General features: G+C 58.8%; 1 protein-coding gene across 49 annotated transcripts in view; it reads left to right on the top strand.

Moving 5' to 3' along the window:
* OBSCN (obscurin, cytoskeletal calmodulin and titin-interacting RhoGEF) overlaps positions 1 to 19,306 on the top strand; it is a 161,408-nt gene that overhangs the window by 93,291 nt on the left and 48,811 nt on the right. For 13 of the 49 annotated variants that reach the window (XM_045056644.1, XM_045056651.1, XM_045056697.1 and 10 more), the window contains 21 exons: positions 964 to 1,227; positions 1,761 to 2,024; positions 3,184 to 3,447; positions 3,786 to 4,049; positions 4,386 to 4,649; positions 5,192 to 5,455; positions 5,990 to 6,253; positions 6,590 to 6,853; positions 7,396 to 7,659; positions 7,996 to 8,259; positions 8,576 to 8,854; positions 9,647 to 9,913; positions 10,018 to 10,290; positions 10,717 to 10,989; positions 11,238 to 11,434; positions 12,017 to 12,092; positions 14,442 to 14,714; positions 15,674 to 15,940; positions 17,765 to 18,037; positions 18,360 to 18,635; positions 18,908 to 19,195. In XM_045056644.1, the coding sequence (XP_044912579.1) occupies positions 964 to 1,227; positions 1,761 to 2,024; positions 3,184 to 3,447; positions 3,786 to 4,049; positions 4,386 to 4,649; positions 5,192 to 5,455; positions 5,990 to 6,253; positions 6,590 to 6,853; positions 7,396 to 7,659; positions 7,996 to 8,259; positions 8,576 to 8,854; positions 9,647 to 9,913; positions 10,018 to 10,290; positions 10,717 to 10,989; positions 11,238 to 11,434; positions 12,017 to 12,092; positions 14,442 to 14,714; positions 15,674 to 15,940; positions 17,765 to 18,037; positions 18,360 to 18,635; positions 18,908 to 19,195 (5,382 nt within the window). The remainder of the gene's footprint in view (positions 1 to 963; positions 1,228 to 1,760; positions 2,025 to 3,183; positions 3,448 to 3,785; positions 4,050 to 4,385; positions 4,650 to 5,191; positions 5,456 to 5,989; positions 6,254 to 6,589; positions 6,854 to 7,395; positions 7,660 to 7,995; positions 8,260 to 8,575; positions 8,855 to 9,646; positions 9,914 to 10,017; positions 10,291 to 10,716; positions 10,990 to 11,237; positions 11,435 to 12,016; positions 12,093 to 14,441; positions 14,715 to 15,673; positions 15,941 to 17,764; positions 18,038 to 18,359; positions 18,636 to 18,907; positions 19,196 to 19,306) is intronic. The other 36 variants (XM_045056717.1, XM_045056703.1, XM_045056662.1 and 33 more) reach the window with 34 other exon arrangements.

The raw sequence follows: 19,306 nt of genomic DNA, 5'->3' as shown, positions 1-19,306 counted from the left end.
CTGGAGGCTGGAGTCTGGGATCCAGTCAGGACAGGGCTGGTTCCTCCAGAGTCCTCTCATTGGCTTGCAGATGACTGCCTTCTCATGTCCTGTGTCTTCACGTAGCTGTCCCTCTGTGTGTGTGTGTGTGTGTGTGTGTGTGTGTGTGTGTCCCGATGTCCTCTTCTGATAGGGATTCAGTCATATAAGATCAGGGCCCACCCTAGTGACCCCCTTTTACCTTAACCACCTCTTTAAAGACTCCATCTCCAGCCCTGTTCTGAGGCCCCCTGGGGCCTTGACATGAATTTGGGGTACGGGAGTCACCCCACAACATGGTGTGACTAGGGTGGACACTGGTCACCTGTAACTTTAGGACCTCATTGTGCCTACAGTTGGAATTCAGGTGACAAGGGCCCAGGGGTGTGGTTAAAAGGCCATGGCTGCATCCATCATAGTCTTGGAAATCTGAGCAGGAGAGTGAGTGTCTGGTGGAGTCTGGACAAGAACATGTGAGGTGGAGCAGAGAGGGCCTAGTGTGGGTGGGGATAGTGTGCAATGAGCCCAGGTGTGGGCAGCAAGAGATGGATGCCCTGCTTTGGCTGGGAAACATGGGGTGAGAAGCAGCAGTGGAGCAGTGAATGTCATGACCACGAGGTGCCTCATGGGCATTCTTCCATGAAAGAGCCATAATGTCATGTGTGAGTGGGAGGAGCCTGGCTTCAAGCTCAGTGCAGGTGAGGCCAGAGCTGGGCTAGTACGAAAGGTCGGGGTATGAGGATATTGAGAAGACATGACACCTGGAAGGAGGCAGTCCCTGGGTAAAATGACCCTCAGGGCAAGATGCCAGAGGCCATTGCAGTCAAACATGAGCTGATCTGCCTGTCCTCCTCCATACTTCTGCTTTGTTGATCCTGAGTGTTCACATCAGGCCCCAAATCCTCCAGAGGGATTGATGACTTCTATCCATCTGACCCTCCACAGCACTGCCTGCTCAGTTCATCCAAAATCTGAAGACCCAGGAAGCCATGGAAGGGGACACAGCCACACTGAACTGTGAGCTGAGCAAGGCAGCCCCTGTGCAGTGGAGGAAGGGGTCCAAGACCCTCAGAGCTGGAGACAGAGTGAGCCTGAGGCAGGATGGGACCATGTGTGAGCTGAAGATCTGTGGCCTGGCCGTGGCAGATGCTGGAGAGTACTCATGCATGTGTGGGCAGGAGAGGACGTCGGCTATGCTGACCATCAGGGGTAAAGACCACGTGCGGCCAAGCAGAGCTGTGATCTGGTGTCCAGTTGACTTCATGACATCCATCTGCACTCATTCTGTTTTCACGTTCTTTCTCTCTCACATTCTCTGGTGTCACCTGCCCTGTTACTCCATCGAATCTCTCCCCTTCTGGGCTGTTGTGTGAACCACCGGAAGACAGCATCCCAGCCACTTACCCACTCCTTGGTCATTGCTGGTCCGGTTGTCCCATGGGACTCTTTCTTGTCCTCTGTGCTATTGTGTCCTGCCCTCACCAATCCTCTGTCCTGTGTCTGACTCGCCAGCTGTGCTAGCCAGAATCATACACATTATGAGGCTTGAGGAGCAACCAAAGAGGCCATGGCCATACTGTGCACAGGACAGCCTGAGGGAAACCACAACCCATAGTGTGTGCTCAACACACTTAGTACATGGCCCGTGTCCATTTATTTGTCTTTTCTGTGTTGCTTGTGTCCTGTCTCGTCCATGTGCTCAGAGACCGTGACTGTGTCTGTGTCTTTCTGACCATCCCCAGCCATGCCCGCCAAGTTCACAAAGAGCCTGAGAAAGGAAGAGGTCACGGAAGGGGCCACAGCAAAGCTACACTGTGAGTTAAGCAAGGCATCCCCCGTGGAGTGGAGGAAGGGGTCCGTGACCCTCAGAGCTGGGGACAGAGTCAGCCTGAGGCAGGACGGAAACATGTGTGAGCTGGAGATTCGTGGTGTGGCCATGGAGGATGCTGGGGAGTACTCGTGTGTGTGCGGGCAGGAGAGGACATCGGCCATGCTGACTGTCAGGGGTAAAGGTCATGTGTGGCCACGTGGGCCAATGTCTTGGTGTCTGCATGTTGTCCATTATCGCCACCTTCTCCCTGTCAGACTGTGGGCATCTGTGTGTCTCCAGCTGTGTCCCCCTGGGAACTCCAAGCCTCCATCTCCTTGTCAAGTATTTGTTCTGGTGTCTGTGTCCAGGCTTGTGTTTGCCTCTCCTGGATTGTTTCCTCACCCACTCTGTGCTCCATTCACTCATTCGTGTTGTGGCCCTGGGCAGTTTGTGTGGTGCTTGTGGGTGTCTCATCCTGGACATAGAGTCCCCAAGAGAGCCTGGAGTCCTCCTTGGCTCTCCCCAGCCCTGCCCGCCAAGTTCACAAAGACCCTGAGGAAGGAAGAGGCCACCGAAGGGGCTACAGCCATTATGCACTGTGAGCTGAGTAAGGCGGTCCCCGTGGAGTGGAGGAAGGGGCCCAAGACCCTCAGAGCGGGGGACAGAGTGAGCCTGAGACAGGATGGGATGGTGTGTGAGCTGGAGATCCGTGAGCTGGCCTTAGTGGACACCGGGGAGTACTCGTGTGTGTGCGGACAGGAAAGAACATCAGCCACGCTGACTGTCAGGGATAAAAACCATTTGTGACCATGTGGACCAGTGGCTCGATGTGGGCACATTGTCACCATATCACCATCTTCTGTGTAGGACTCGTGGGCATTTGTCTCTATTCAACTGTGGTTTCAGGGTCTCCTGGATCCTTATTGTTATCCAGCACATGTCCTGCTGTTGGTGTCAGTCCTTGTGCCCCTTGTTTCTGCAAGGCCATTTGCCACCTCCTGTTGGTGCATGTGTATCTCATAAGCCCCACGGCCCTCTGCAGTTGTGGGATCCTTGTGTGGGTACCATCTTGGACACAAGTGCCCAGAGAGCCGACTGTCCTCCTGCTTCTTGGCTGTTTCCCAGCCATGCTGGCCAGAGTCATACAAAGTATGAGGCCTGAGAAGCCACAGAAGAGGCCACAGCCACATTGTGCACAGGCTGGGCTGAGGGAAACCACAACACACAGCACATTTAGCACATATAGCATTTGGCCCATGCCCAGTTGGATTTGTGTGTTACCTTCGCTGTTCATGTCGTGTCTTGTCTAAGTGCTCAGACAGTGATCATGTCTGTGTCTTTCTGACCATTCCCAGGCCTGCCTGCCAAGTTCACAAAGAGCCTGAAGAAGGAAGAGGCCACGGAAGGGGCCACAGCAAAGCTGTGCTGTGAGTTAAGCAAGGTGGCCCCCGTGGAGTGGAGGAAGGGGTCTGAGACCCTCATGGCTGGGGACAGAGTCAGCCTGAGGCAGGAAGGAAACATGTGTGAGCTGGAGATCCGTGGCCTGGCTATGGTGGATGCCGGGGAGTACTCGTGTGTGTGCGGGCAGGAGAGGACATCAGCTATGCTGACTGTCAGGGGTAAAGATCATGTGTGTCCACGTGGGCCAATGTCTTGGTGTTGCATATTGTTGCTATGTCACCACCATCTCCCTGTCAGACTCCGTGGACATATGTGTGTCTCCTGCTGTGTCCCCCTGGGAACTCCCAGCTTCCATCTCCTTGTCAAGTATTTGTTCTGGTGTCTGTGTCCAGGCTTGTGTTTGCCTTTCCTGGACTGTTTCCTCACCCACTCTGTGCTCCATTCACTCATTCATGTTGTGGCCCTGGGCAGTTTGTGTGGTGCTTGTGGGTGTCTCGTCCTGGACACAGAGTCCTCGAGACAGCCTGGAGTCCTCCTGATCCTTGGCTCTCCCCAGCCCTGCCCGCCAAGTTCACAAAGAGCCTGAGGAAGGAAGAAGCCATGGAAGGGGCCACGGCAAAGCTACACTGTGAGTTAAGCAAGGCATCCCCTGTGGAGTGGAAGAAGGGGTCCGCGACCCTCAGAGTTGGAGACAGAGTCAGCCTGAAGCAGGACGGAAACATGTGTGAGCTGGAGATCCGTGGTGTGGCCATGGAGGATGCTGGGGAGTACTCGTGTGTGTGCGGGCAGGAGAGGACATCGGCCATGCTGACTGTCAGGGGTAAAGGTCATGTGTGGCCACGTGGGCCAATGTCTTGGTGTCTGCATGTTGTCCATTATCACCACCTTCTCCTTGTCAGACTGTGGGCATCTGTGTGTCTCCAGCTGTGTCCCCCTGGGAACTCCAAGCCTCCATCTCCTTGTCAAGTATTTGTTCTGGTGTCTGTGTCCAGGCTTGTGTTTGCCTCTCCTGGACTGTTTCCTCACCCACTCTGTGCTCCATTCACTCATTCGTGTTATGGCCCTGGGCAGTTTGTGTGGTGCTTGTGGGTGTCTCGTCCTGGACATAGAGTCCTCGAGACAGCCTGGAGTCCTCCTGATCCTTGGCTCTCCCCAGCCCTGCCCGCCACATTCACAAAGAGCTTGAGGAAGGAAGAGGCCATGGAAGGGGCCACGGCCACGCTGCGCTGTGAGCTGAGCAAGGCGGTCCCCGTGGAGTGGAGGAAGGGGTCTGAGACCCTCAGAGCCGGGGACAGAGTGAGCCTGAGACAGGATGGGACGGTGTGTGAGCTGGAGATCCGTGACCTGGCCGTGGCAGATGCCGGGGAGTACTCGTGTGTATGCGGGCAGGAGAGAACGTCAGCCACGGTGACCATCAGGGGTAAAGACTGTGTGTGGCCAAGCAGAGCTGTGATCTAGTGTCCAAGTGACTCGTGATGTCCATGTGCACTCATTCCATGTTCACGTTCTTTCTCTCCCCCATTCTCCGATGTCACCCTCCACTGTTACTTCGTGAAATGTCTCCCCTTCCCTGGGTGGTTGTATGAACCAAGAGAAGCCAGCATCCAAGCCACTTTTGACCTCTCAGTCCCTGCTAGTTCTGTTGTCCTGTGGGAGTCTGTCTTGTCCTCTGTGCTACTGTGTCCTGCCCTCAACAATTCTCCATTCTGTGTCCGACTCTCCAGCCATGCTAGCCAGAGTCATACAAAGTATGAGGCTTGATGAACCATCAAAGAGGCCACGGCCACGCTGCATATAAGCCAGTCTGAGGGAAGCCACAACCCACAGTGTGTGCTTGGCACACCCAGCAAGCACATGGCGCATGTCTAGTTTGGTTTGTGTCTTTTCTGTGCTGTTAGTGTCTTGTCTTATTCATGTGTTCAGAGACTGTGATTGTGTCTGTGTCTTTCTGACCATCCCCAGCTGTGCCCGCCAAGTTCACAAAGAGCCTGAGGAATGAAGAGGCCACAGAAGGGGCCACAGTCATGCTGCGCTGTGAGCTGAGCAAGGCGGTCCCTGTGGAGTGGACGAAGGGCTCTGAGACCCTCAGAGCTGGGGCCAGAGTCAGCCTGAGGCAGGATGGGACAGCATGTGAGCTGGAGATCCGTGGCCTGGCTGTGGAAGATGCTGGGGAGTACTCATGTGTGTGCGGGCAGGAAAGGACATCAGCCACTTTGACCATCCAGGGTAAAGACCGTGTGTGGCCAAGCGGAACTGTGATCTGGTGTTCAGTTTACTTTGTGATGTCCATGTGCTCTCATTCCTTGTTCCCATCTTTTTCACATTTTCCGGGGTCACCCTATACCCATTACTCCGTGGAATATCTCCCCTTCCTGGGTTGTTGTGTGAACCATGAGAAGCCAGAATTCCAGCCACATATACTCCTTGGTCACATCTCATCCTGTTGTCCTGTGGGAGTCTGTGTTGTCCTCTGTGGTATCGTGTCCTGCCCTCAACAATACTCCATTTTGTGTCTGACGCCCCAGCTGGGCTAGACAGTCATACAAAGTATGAGGCTACAGGAGCCACCAAAGAGGCCATGGCAACACTTTACATAACCCAGTCTGAGGGAAGCCACAACCCACAAACTACAACCCACAAGCACAACCAGCATGTGGCCCACATCGAGTTTTTTTGTATGGTCTCTGTGCTGCTAATGTCCTGTCTCGTCTAAGTGGTCAGAGACTATGATTGTGTCTGTGTCTTTCTGACCATCCCCAGCTGTGCCCGCCAAGTTCACAAAGAGCCTGAGGAAGGAAGAGGCCACAGAAGGGGCCACAGCCAAGCTGTGCTGCAAGCTGAGCAAGGTGGCCCCTGTGGAGTGGAGAAAGGGGTCCAAGACCCTCAGAGCTGGGGACAGAGTCAGCCTGAGGCAGGATGGAAACATGTGTGAGCTGGAGATCTGTGGTGTGGCCATGGAGGATGCCGGGGAGTACTCGTGTGTGTGCGGGCAGGAGAGAACATTGGCCATGCTGACTGTCAAGGGTAAAGATCATGTGTGGGCACGTGAGCCAATGTCTTGGTGTTGCATATTGTTGCTATGTCACCACCATCTCCCTGTCAGACTGTGGGCATCTGTGTGTCTCCAGCTGTGTCCTCCTGGGAACTCCCAGCTTCCATCTTGTTGTCAAGTATTTGTTCTGGTGTCTGTGTCCAGGCTAGTGTTTGCCTCTCCTGGACTGTTTCCTCACCCACTCTGTGCTCCATTCACTCATTCATGCCGTGGCCCTAGGTACTTTGTGTTGTGCTTGTGGGTGTCTCGTCCTGGACATAGAGTCCCCGAGACAGTCTGCAGTCCTCCTGATCCTTGGCTCTCCCCAGCCCTGCCCGCCAAGTTCACAAAGAGCCTGAGGAAGGAAGAGGCCACGGAAGGGGCCACGGCCACGCTGCGCTGTGAGCTGAGCAAGGCGGTCCCCGTGGAGTGGAGGAAGGGGTCTGAGACCCTCAGAGCCGGGGACAGAGTGAGCCTGAGACAGGATGGGACGGTGTGTGAGCTGGAGATCCGTGACCTGGCCGTGGCAGATTCCGGGGAGTACTCGTGTGTATGCGGGCAGGAGAGAACGTCAGCCACGGTGACCGTCAGGGGTAAAGACTGTGTGTGGCCAAGCAGAGCTGTGATCTAGTGTCCAAGTGACTCGTGATGTCCATGTGCACTCATTCCATGTTCACGTTCTTTCTCTCCCCCATTCTCCGATGTCACCCTCCACTGTTACTTCGTGAAATGTCTCCCCTTCCCTGGGTGGTTGTATGAACCAAGAGAAGCCAGCATCCAAGCCACTTTTGACCTCTCAGTCCCTGCTAGTTCTGTTGTCCTGTGGGAGTCTGTCTTGTCCTCTGTGCTACTGTGTCCTGCCCTCAACAATTCTCCATTCTGTGTCCGACTCTCCAGCCATGCTAGCCAGAGTCATACAAAGTATGAGGCTTGATGAACCATCAAAGAGGCCACGGCCACGCTGCATATAAGCCAGTCTGAGGGAAGCCACAACCCACAGTGTGTGCTTGGCACACCCAGCAAGCACACGGCGCATGTCTAGCTTGGTTTGTGTCTTTTCTGTGCTGTTAGTGTCTTGTCTTATCCATGTGTTCAGAGACTGTGATTGTGTCTGTGTCTTTCTGACCATCCCCAGCCATGCCTGCCAAGTTCACAAAGAGCCTGAGAAAGGAAGAGGCCATGGAAGGGGCCACGGCAAAGCTACACTGTGAGTTAAGCAAGGCATCCCCTGTGGAGTGGAAGAAGGGGTCCGCGACCCTCAGAGTTGGAGACAGAGTCAGCCTGAAGCAGGACGGAAACATGTGTGAGCTGGAGATCCGTGGTGTGGCCATGGAGGATGCTGGGGAGTACTCGTGTGTGTGCGGGCAGGAGAGGACATCGGCCATGCTGACTGTCAGGGGTAAAGGTCATGTGTGGCCACGTGGGCCAATGTCTTGGTGTCTGCATGTTGTCCATTATCACCACCTTCTCCTTGTCAGACTGTGGGCATCTGTGTGTCTCCAGCTGTGTCCCCCTGGGAACTCCAAGCCTCCATCTCCTTGTCAAGTATTTGTTCTGGTGTCTGTGTCCAGGCTAGTGTTTGCCTTTCCTGGACTGTTTCCTCACCCACTCTGTGCGCCATTCACTCATTCGTGTTGTGGCCCTGGGCAGTTTGTGTGGTGCTTGTGGGTGTCTCGTCCTGGACATAGAGTCCTCGAGACAGCCTGGAGTCCTCCTGATCCTTGGCTCTCCCCAGCCCTGCCCGCCAAGTTCACAAAGAGCCTGAGGAAGGAAGAGGCCACGGAAGGGGCCTCGGCCACGCTGCGCTGTGAGCTGAGCAAGGCGGTCCCCGTGGAGTGGAAGAAGGGGTCTGAGACCCTCAGAACCGGGGACAGAGTGAGCCTGAGACAGGATGGGACGGTGTGTGAGCTGGAGATCCGTGACCTGGCCGTGGCAGATTCCGGGGAGTACTCGTGTGTATGCGGGCAGGAGAGAACGTCAGCCACGGTGACCGTCAGGGGTAAAGACTGTGTGTGGCCAGGTGGACTGCACGCATGCCTGTCCTTGTATATGTCTCTGCATCACCACTGTGTCTTAGGCTCTTATCTGCTCTGTGCCATGTTCACTCACTTTGCCAGTTGATTTTGTCCGCTCACTGACCCCCATCCTTGTGGCCTCACGTGGTCATCCTGCTGGTGGGGTAGAATCCCCACCTGGTGTCCCCCTCCTACCTTATACCAACCTGTCCAGGTTTCCTGCCCTCATTGGGTCCAGTTGGGTGTGGGTGCTCCCCTCTTGGGCTGACTGTATCTCCCCTCTGCACCGCTTCCCTGCAGCCCCACAAGTGGTATTCAGAGAGCCACTCAGGAGTGTGCAGGCTGAAGAGGGTGCCTCGGCCACACTGCGGTGTGAGCTTTCCCAGCCCAATGCTGCTGTGGTCTGGAGCAAGGGGGGCCTGGAGCTGCAGGCTGATGGGCGCTGGGAGCCTCGGCAGCGGGGCTACACTGCAGAGCTCGTGCTGTGGGACCTGCGCAGAGAGGATGCGGGCGAGTACACTTGTGCCTGTGGACCCCAGGCCACCAGTGCTACCCTCACCGTTACAGGTGGGCCCCAAGGTAACACCTGTCCCAGGGGCAAGTCCCTTGTGCTTTGGGCTGGGCCTCTGGGGGCAGCGCCTCCCTGGGAGTCCCTTGGGGGATAGGGGCTCCTGTAGACATATCAGGCCTAGCAGGAGCCTCAGCCCCCATGATTCCTACCCTGGTAGCTGAGCCCCTGAGGCTACCCCTACCCCCTGCAGCCACACCCCTGTGGTTCCCCCATGCACCCTTGTGGGAACCCTGGGTCTTGCCCTCACTTTCTCTCTAATCCCCATAGCTGTGCCCCTGTGGTCTCCCTGCACTCCACAGCTGCACTCCTGTGGTCTCTCCTTGCACTCCCTTAGCTGCACCCCCATGGTCTCTACCTGCACTCCCATTGCTGCACCCTCATGGTCCCCTTGCACCCCATAGTTGTACCTGTGGTCTCCCTGCACTCCCATAGCTGCACCCTCATGGTCCCCCTGCACCCCATAGCTGCACCCTTGGTCCCCCTGCACTCCTATAGCTGCACCCTTGGTCCCCCTGCACCCCATAGGTGTACCCGTGGTCTCTCTGCACTCCCATAACTGCACCCCGTGTCTCTCCCTGCACTCCCATAACTGCACCCCCATGGTCTCCCCCTGCACTCCCATAACTGCACCCCTGTGATGTCTCCCTGTGCTTCCATAGCTGCACCCCTGTGGTCTCCCTGCACTCCCATAGCTGCACCCCTGTGGTCTCCCTGCACTCCCATAGCTGCACCCCTGTGGTCTCCCTGCACTCCCATAGCTTCCCCTGCACCTGCCCTCACGCTGCCCTGCTTCCCTGTAGCTGCACCGGTGCGCTTTCTCCGGGAGCTGCAGGCCCAGGAGGTGGATGAAGGTGCCACTGCCCACCTGCGCTGTGAGCTGAGCCAAGAGGGTGCTAGTGTGGAGTGGCGCAAGGACTCCCTGCAGCTCTTCCCTTGTGCCAAGTACCAGATGGTGCAGGAGGGAAGGGCTGCCGAGCTGTGGGTGCACCACACTGAGCAGGAGGATGCTGGCCACTATACCTGTGACACGGGCCATGCACAGAGCACAGCCAGCCTCTCTATCCGAGGTGAGCTGCTCAGCGGCTCCTGCCCTCCTTGGGGTCTCACCCCCACCCTGGGAGCAGTGGGCACTGTGCTCACCAGGCCTAAGCACCCCTCCCTGGCCCCCCAGCCCCTAGGCCCACATTCCAGATGGAGCTGCAGAGCATGGAGCAGGAGGCCGGCGGTGTGGCCCAGTTACGCTGCCAGCTGAGTGAGGCAGAGCCTAGAGTCCCAGTGCAGTGGCTCAAGGAGGGTGTGGAGCTGCATGTGAGTCCCAAGTATGAGATACGGCGTGTGGGGACCATGTGCGAGCTGCTGATCCATGGGCTGGAGGCCAAGGACACGGGCGAGTACGTCTGCATGGCCGGTGGTCAGAAAACCATGGCTTCTGTCATGGTCAAAGGTGAGCCATCCATGCCACACCCACTGCTCTGGGGGAACACTTGGCCTGGCACCCACTAGGGCCAAGCGCCCCTCTGGACGTGGCTCTGAGGCCTTTGCAGTTACAGGCTCTTCTCCTTTCTGCTCACTCTGGTGTGGGTGGCCCCAGCATGCAGGGGGACAGCATGTCCTAGGACTTCCTGAAGGGCTTGCCTCCCTGCTGGGGTTGGCCACAGGGTGGGGGTGGACAGAGGCAGCCCCCCACCCCACAACCCCTCTGCTTCTTCTGAGTGCCCAGACTTAAGTGTCATGGAGACAAAGGTTGTGCGTGGCAAATAGAGGCAGAGTGGGAGGATGTTCAAGAAGACTTGCTGGAGGAGGGGAGTGGGAGGTGGGCCTGGTGCACTGGTGTGGCTGGTAAAGGGACCCCATTGCCTACACCCCCCAGAGCCCGAGGTGACCATTGTGCGGGGGCTGGAGGATGCCGAGGTGCAGGTCGACGGGGAGGTGGAGTTCAGTTGTGAGGTGTCACGGGCTGGGGCCATGGCTGTGGAGTGGCACCTCCAGGGCCTGCCACTACAGAACAACGAGGTGACAGAGCTGGCCGTGCGGGGTGGCCGCACCCACACGCTGCGGCTGAAGGGCGTGACCCCTGAGGATGCGGGCACCGTCTCCTTCCACGTGGGCGCCCACACATCCTCTGCCCAGCTCACTGTCCGAGGTAATGGGTGCCACACAAGCTCAAGCCCTCTGTATGCCAGAGACAAATGCTGGGGTCCTTGCCCCCGGGTCTGAGGGACGGGTGGGGAGACGGCCCTGTGAGGGGTGACTTGGGGACAGTGGAGGTGTGATGGAGGGGTGCCCCACATGCTTGTGTTCAGGAAGTGGGATGGGGTGCTGGGAGGCACCCCTGACAGTGGGCAGTGGCATCCCAGATGCTGAGGCCCACACTGTGTGTCCGCTGTGCAGTCCCTGATGTGAGCATCCTGGAGCCCCTGCAGGATGTACAGCTCAGTGAGGGCCAGGACGCCCACTTCCGGTGCCAGCTATCCAGGGCCTGCGGCCAGGAGGCCCGCTGGGCCCTGGGAGGGGTGCCTCTGCAGGCCAATGAGATGAATGACATCACCGTGGAGCATGGCACACTGCATCTGCTCACCCTGCACAAGGTGGCTTCTCTGGGTCCTGCCCCATTCATGGTGCTCCCTGGGGAGTGGGGGGAAGTCTCCCACTCCATTCAGACCTGGCTGGGGGCCAGCCACGGTGCTCCCTGGGGAGTGGGGGGGGGATAGATTACCACTCCATTCAGACCTGGCTGGGGGCCAGCCGGGTTGCTCCCTGGGGACTGGGGGAGAAGGCTCCTACTCCATTCAGACCTGGCTGGGAGCTAGCCATGGTGCTCCCTGGGGAGTGGGGAGGAACGCTCCCACTCCATTAAGACCTGGCTGGGAGCCAGCTGAGGTGCTCTCTGGGTAATGGCCGGGGGGAGGTTCCCACTCCATTCAGAACTGGTTGGGGGCCAGCCATGGTGCTTTCTGGGGAGTGGGGGGGAAGGCTCCCACTCCATTCGGACCTGTTTGGGGGCCAGCCATGGTACTCCCTGGGGAGTGGGGGGGGGGAAGCTCCCACTCCATTCAGACCTGGTTGGGGGCCAGCCATGGTGCTCCCTGGGGAGTGGAGGGGAGGTTCCCACTCCATTCGGACCTGGCTGGAGGCCTGCAGAGATGGAATAGACCCCCTCTCTCCTGCAGGTGACCCTGGAAGATGCGGGAACCATCAGCTTCCAAGTGGGCTCATGTAGCTCAGAAGCCCAGCTGAAGGTCACAGGTGGGCAGCCCCCTCTCCTAACCAGCCCCTTGCTTGCGGATGTCTGTATTTCCTTAGTTGGGGAGCTATTGGCAGTGGTGTGGCCAGAAGCCAATGCCTTCCAGAGGTGATCTTACCTTGGGATGGTGACCGTCCACCCCTTGATGGCTAAAGTCACACACCAGAAGGATAGTGTGTGGGGGATCCCAGTATTGGATTAGTGCTGTCCACAGGAGGGAGATGTGGGCCTGGGCCTTTGGGATTTCTCCCCTGTGAATGTCTACTCTTGTGGCACACGCCTGTGTGTGCCATGTAGATAATCATGTCTACATTGATACATGCCTGCACATCCACAGGTTTCCAAGTGACACATATGGTTTTATACAACAGCATACAAGGTCCCAGGCATGTAGGGAGGACCTAAAGGCCTTCAACTTGGGTTATACTTTGTCCCCAGAGCTGGTCATCTCTCTGAGTGCCTGACCCTGAGAGCTTCTCCTGTGCTGTCTTACTCCTGGTTGTCAAGCTGGCCCCATGCATCCACCATCCATCATTCATCTACATGTCCATCCACTACACGTTCACCACCCATGTTTTTGTCCATGTATCATCTGTTTACCTATATGCTTATCCATTCATCTACCATTCACCCACCTACTATCCATCCATCCATCCATCCATCCATCCATGCTTTCATTTACCATCCATCTATCCATCTGTTGTCCATCTACTCTTCCATCCACCACCAATCCATCTGTCCAATCACCATCCACTTACATATTTGCTCATCTATCTACCATCTATTCATCCATGATTCATCCATCCACCATCTATCATTCATCTACACATTCATCCATTACACATTCACCACCTGTCTTTTTGTCCATTTATCATCCGTTTATCTGCTCATCTACCCACCCAACATTTATGCATCTACCATTCATCCAACCATCCTTCATTCACCCATCTATCTACTGCTCATCTATCTGTCCACCATCCGTCTGTTCATTTACTGTCCATCTGTTCATCCATTATCCATCCACTCATCCATCTACCACCTATCATCCATCTGCTCACTTACCATCCATCTGTTCACCCACCATCCATCCATGGACATCCATCCATCCACCCGGCATCAATCTACCCTACATGCCTCTACCTGGAGAGGGCCTGAAGCTGTGCCATCAGGGAGTCCCCAGTCTGCTGGTAGAGTTAGACATAGAGATGGAGTGTGTCCTGAGTCTCAGGTGCCCCACCAGCCCAGATCTTGAGAGGGTGGACAGACGCAGTCAGCTCTGTGAACTGTGGGGCTGAGAAAGGCACCAGAGTGCAGTGCCCTCCAGCTGAGTGATGGGAGAGGGGAAGTATCCTGGGTGTTGTGATCCAGGTGGGTCCAGGAAGGGCCTGTATGTTCTTAAGAGTGGGTGTCTGTGAGGGGGCAGCGTGGGAGTGGATTGAGCCTTACAGGTCCCACTGAGGGCTGTGCCTTGGCCCCTCTTGGCCTGGTGTCCCCAGTTGAAGTGTGCTGAATGATGTAAAGATACCTGGCCATGGTCTTATGGGAGGGCCATGAGCATGGGGGTGGGGTACAAATGGGTGTCCTGGTAGGTGGTATATGGACAAGCTTGGGAGCTCTGTTGGGAGACGAGAATGGGGAGATGATGTAGTAGGGTGGGGACATGGTCAGGTGTGCACTTTTGGGAGAGGATAGGAGGGAAGGTGGGGGCTGGAATATCAATGGTGTACCCTGGGAAGGGTATGGGGGGTCTTCTGCAGGAGGGCCCAGCCATGGTGGGTACAGGGGTACACAGCAGGCATCGTCTGCATCTGGGAATCCCCTGGGTTCAAGCCCCACTGTGTGACAGGGCAAGGGTCAGTTGCCATGCAACATTAGGGCCCCAGAATCTGAGGGCTGGAAGGACCTCGGGGCACGTCTGGGTAAATGGACCTCTGGGGACAGGAGAAACATCTACTTCCAAACGCCCAGGGATGGCAGTCTTACTTCCCAAGGGAGATCCCGCACTTTATGGGAGCAGGGGGCCCCATGACTTCTTCCCACCCCACCCCCACCCCCCAAGGATTGGAGCCTTAGGGCTTGTCTGCTCTGCCTCCTGAAAAGGGTGTGGATGCAGGTGACCAGTCTCCTGTGGTGAAACAGGACATGTCCCAGTGGGGGTGTTGGGTACAGGGGGCTAAGCTGCCCTCCCATGGGCTTGCTGTGGGTGGTTTCTGTGTCTCATTCTGCAAGCAAGGTGGGTCAGCTGGCCTGGGTGGACCTCTTGTCTCAGCCCCAAGGCAGCCTCTGCAGACCCCAGGTTGGCTCCACAGACCCAGGGTGCCTAGACCCCCTCCTTTTGCCCTCTTGCACAGAGGCAGCACCACGCCTGGTACGTGGCTTGCAGAACGTGGACGTCTTTGCGGGGGAGGTGGCCACATTCTCCTGTGAGGTGTCCCGTGCGGGGGGGCCGGAGGCCCGCTGGTGGCTGGATGGCACCCTGCTGCAGGATGGTCCCCAGAGTGCTATCTCCGTGCGTGACGGGACCTTCCACTCCCTCACACTCTCGGGCCTGGGGGTTGCTGACTCAGGCACCGTCACCTACCGTGCAGGGCCCCTGGTTTCCACGGCCAAGTTGTTGGTCAAAGGTATTGGCCAATGGGACCCTGCCCTGAGCTGATGCTTCTGTACCTGCTGACCCTGAACGCTTGCTGCGGGCTCCCAGGGTGCCGGGTCCAGGGCTGGCCCCAGGACTCGAGCTGGGCATCGCTCTGTGTGTGCCGTGGGCAGGCATGGTGGGAGGTCTGCTGTCCCAATTTGTGGAGGAGGAGGCCAGGCTGGGGAGAGGTGAAGCCAATCCCATGCCCACCTCCCTGTGGGGCGCCAGGCCTGGCTTCCTGCCTGGTCACCATTCTGTGGCTGTCTATCCCTCAGGTGCTTGCCCAGAGGGCAGCTGGGGAGTGAGAGCCCCCTTCCTGGTCCTGGGCCTGGCCTGCTCTGTCCCTGCTCACCACTGCTTCCCTTGCTGTGGGCTCAGTTGGGGTCCTGTGACCATCTGGGAAAGATCCATCTTTGGGGAGGATGACAGTGGGGTGTCCGGTCCTCCAGGATGGCTGGCCAACAAGGCTTCACTCGGTGCTTCTGTGGAATAAGTGCAGACATTCACCCATGTCCAAGGGGCAGATCAGTTGTTGAGTAGGATTTCAGCAGGCTGAGATGGGACAGGGACCCTGAGGTTGGCGAGGCCCCTGGGGGTGCCATGGGCCCAGCAGAGTTCATAGACCCTGAGCAGGGGTGTTGTGCCCCTGCTGAGGCAAAGCATGCCCTGGGCCAGGGCTGGGGAGGGAGGCAGAAGGTTCAGGAAGGGCCCAGCCCCGACAGAGGCCAAGCCTCCAGTGCCATCTACCCCAGGGAGGGCACAGCTTCCCCCATGAGGAGGGCCCTGGGCTGCCGCGATGGGTTCTCCTCCTGCCGCAGCCCCCTCCCCCCCCCCCCCCCCCCCCCCGCCCAACACCGCTTGCTTGCTGCTGAGCTGCTGAGAGCAGAGGGTGGGTGGGGTGCAGCCACGCTGCACCAGCTGACACATGACCGGGGTGTCGGCCGACAGATCCCACGGTGGAGGTGGTCAGTGCCATGCAGGACCTGGCCGTGGAGGAGGGTGGCCCAGCCGAGCTCCTCTGCCAGTACTCGAGGCCTGTGCAGGCCACGTGGAAGATGGACGAGCAGGAGGTGTGCGCTGACGGGCGCCGTGTCATCATAGAGCAGGACTGGACCGTGGCCAGGCTGTCATTCAGGCCGGCCTTGCCCTGCGACAGTGGCATCTATTCTTGTGAGGCTGCGGGCACCCGTGTGGTGGCCCTGCTGCAGGTGCAAGGTGAGGCCTTGCACGGCTCCAGCGTGGTTGGGGCCATCCTTCCTGGTGCAGAGGCGGGTGTGACAGTCAGTATTATGTGGCCATGCTGGAAAGACAGGGCCCCAACAGGCAGGCCCCTGCTCTTCCTGGAGCTGCCTGATGGGACAGGACGGGGGTACTGGGCTGCATGCCCTGAGTCCCTGATCTTAGGTGGGGCACTGGAGCCCTGTGTCCCTGTCTGCACACAACAAGGATACCGTGTGGGGGACCAGGGGTGGGGGGGGCAGTTGACTGCAGCCCCCAGGGGAGGGACATCATTTGGCCGCTGCCAGTTCCTGGTTGGGAAGATCGGAACACTGCCCAGTGAGGAGTGATCTGGAGGCATTAGTGAGAGGGCCATCCAAGCCAGGACAAGCAGGTCCTGGTTCTGTAAACAGTGACGTTTTTTAAAGCACCTTTTTCCGGTCCCAGGAGGCACAGCTCGGAAAGGCAGCAATCCCTCCCTGCAGGGGGCTGTCCCTCTGGGAGCTGAAGTTAGACGTGACAGCAGCTATGGGGAGGGGCTGCCCTTTGAGCCCAGACCTGAGGAAGGCGGGGTGCAGCTGAGGCATGAGACCATCTGGGATGGGTAGGGTACAGTGGAGCCCAGAGAGGCAGAAAGGGCAGGGGCTCACTGCTGCTTTGACATCTGGGATGTCTAACCCCCATTGGTGCTGTTGATTCTGATGTGGGCAGGAAAGGAGCTGGGATGTGGGGAAGTCTGGTCTGTGGTATGAGGAGCCCGGGAGTGGGACGGTGGCCAGAAGAGAGACATGGGTGGGTCCTGTGGGGGTGTCTGCTCTGAGATGCCCTGCCCCATTCACTCCCTGGGGCTTCGTGTCCAGAGCAGATGCCCCTACCTGCAGGGCATGTGTACTCTGTGGATAAGCTGGGATTGAGCACTAGGGCTGTGAATAGGTTCTAGTTGGGTATGTATCCCAGAGAGCAGTTGGGGCTGTGGTTGCCCCATCCCCCATTGCCCAGGTCAGGCTCTGTAGCGGCTTCCTAAAGTCATGTGGGTCAAGGTCACACCCTTCCCAGCATCCAGACCAGTCCTGGGTCACCTGGTTCTCCTTTCCTGCCTCACATGTGCCCTGCCCAGCTCAGTCATGCCCAGCCTGAGATTCTTCCTCCTCCAGGAAGTTGCTCAGACTTCCCACTGGCATCACTTGCTGTACAGGTGGTGTATCATGGGAATGGGCCGTGGCAGGTGGTAAGCCTGGGCTGCTGTTGGGGCCAGGCAAGCCCAGTCCTGAGCTCATGGCTTAACACATCAAACACACATCCACTTATTAAGTCTGGTGTACTGTGCGAACGAGAGAGCTGGAGAGGGGTGGGGAAGTAGGGCAGGGGTCTCTCTGGTCCCTGTGAGTGAGGGGAGCAGCCCAGCATGTCTGATAGCGCTGACTGAGGATTGGGAAGAAAGGGGGCCATTTTCAGAGTCCCACGCTGCAACCTGGGCAGGGGCATATAACTCTTGCTGGGGGCAGGGTTTGAGCCTGGCTGTGGGCTGGGCAGCTTTGGGAATACCTGTGAGGCTTCTCACCTGTCTGGTGTGGAGAAGCACCCCCTCCCTGGCCACCAGCCAAGGCAAGCTACCAGCATGGTGATGGTATGGGAGTGGGCAGGGCCTCAAGAGGCCCCCGTGGTGGCCCCATGTGGACACCGTGCACTGCCCTCCACTGGGCCACATGCTGGTCAGCCCTTAAGCCCTTCTAATGGGGGTGGGCTCTTCCACATAACTCTGCAGGGGGCCCTGGGGCAGAGGAGGCCCCAGCGCACCCTGAGCCGCTGCCTTCCCCACAGCCAAGAACACAGTGGTGCGCGGCCTGGAGAACGTGGACGCACTCGAAGGCGGCGAGGCGCTGTTCGAGTGCCAGCTGTCCCGCCCCGAGGTGGCCGCCCACACCTGGTTGCTGGACGATGAGCCTGTGCGAACCTCCGAGAACGCGGAGGTGGTCTACTTCGAGAACGGCCTGCGGCACCTGCTGCTGCTCAAGAACCTGCGGCCGCAGGACAGCTGCCGGGTGACCTTCCTGGCAGGGGACGTGGTGACGTCCGCGTTCCTCACAGTCAGAGGTTAGGGGTGCGGGGCGGGGCTGAGGCCTCGCGGGGGGGGGGGCGTGTATCTGGAGACCCCTCCCACCGGCTGCCGCTCAGCAGGTGTGTGGGGTCTCTGAGACCCCTCCCACCGCATCCTCCGCTGTGGAGGTACAGGGCTGGGGGCTGAGGACGTTGGCGGTGGAGGGGGGGCGTCGGTCTTTTGAGACCCCTCCTGCCAGATCTGGGCCTCCTCCTCTGCCAGGAGCAGGGGGGCGGGGCTGGCGGGACCCGGTGGCCGGGAGGTTTCCCAGACCTGCCTCCAGGCCGGCGCGCTCACCACATACCCCGGCCCCCGCAGGCTGGCGCCTGGAGGTACTGGAGTCCCCGCAGGACGCGGCCGTGCGAGCCGGTGGGCAGGTCCGCTTCAGCTGCACGCTCAGTGAGGCGGTGCCGGTGGGCGAGGCGACGTGGTACATCAACGGGGCCGCCGTGCAGCCGGACGACCGCAACTGGACGGTCACCGCCGACGGCAGCCACCACACCCTGCAGCTGCGCAGTGCCCAGCCACAGCACGCTGGCGAGGTCACCTTCGCCGCCCGTGACGCTGTGGCCTCCGCGCGGCTCACCGTGCTAGGTAGGTGGTTTGGGCCGCCTGCCGGCAGGCAGGTTGCGACCAGGGTTCTGCTGTTCCAGCCCCAGAGGCTGCCATCCAGGTAGGCTCAGGGTACACTCTCTCCCTGGCTCTGAAGTGCACGACCTTTGCGCTCTCAGACGGTCGGGGCCACCAAGTACAGGGGCTCACGGGCCAGCGCCCACTTCTCACCCCAGGATCAGAAACCAGGCAGGCAGGGCTGGGCACCCGCGGGCGCGACCGGGAGCCTCCACTGACCAGCTCCGTCCCCGTAGGCCTCCCAGACCCTCCAGAGGACGCAGAGGTGGTGGCGCGCAGCGGCCGTTCGGTAACGCTGTCCTGGGTGGCGCCTGCAAGCGACGGTGGTGGCGGTCTCTGCGGCTATAGGGTGGAGATGAAGGCGGCGGCCACAGGCGAGTGGCGGCTGTGCCATGAGCTGGTGCCTGGGCCTGAGTGCGTGGTGGATGGCCTGGCCCCTGGGGAGACCTACCGCTTCCGCGTGGCAGCAGTGGGCCCAGCGGGGGCTGGGGAGCCCGTGCACCTGCCGCAGACAGTGAAGCTCGGTGAGTGGTTGGCCTTCCTAAGGTGGGTGGTGGTAGTCCCGCCTGGAGCGCTCCAGACCTCCCCAAGCTGGAGAGCCCCAGCGCGTCCTTTCTGAAGTGGCTTTGTTTCTG

Source organism: Felis catus, chromosome A1 (assembly GCF_018350175.1).
Source record: "Felis catus isolate Fca126 chromosome A1, F.catus_Fca126_mat1.0, whole genome shotgun sequence".
NCBI classification, from domain to species: domain Eukaryota; kingdom Metazoa; phylum Chordata; class Mammalia; order Carnivora; family Felidae; genus Felis; species Felis catus.
Note: the sequence above shows the minus strand (reverse complement) of the source record. Positions and strands in the feature narration are given on the sequence as shown.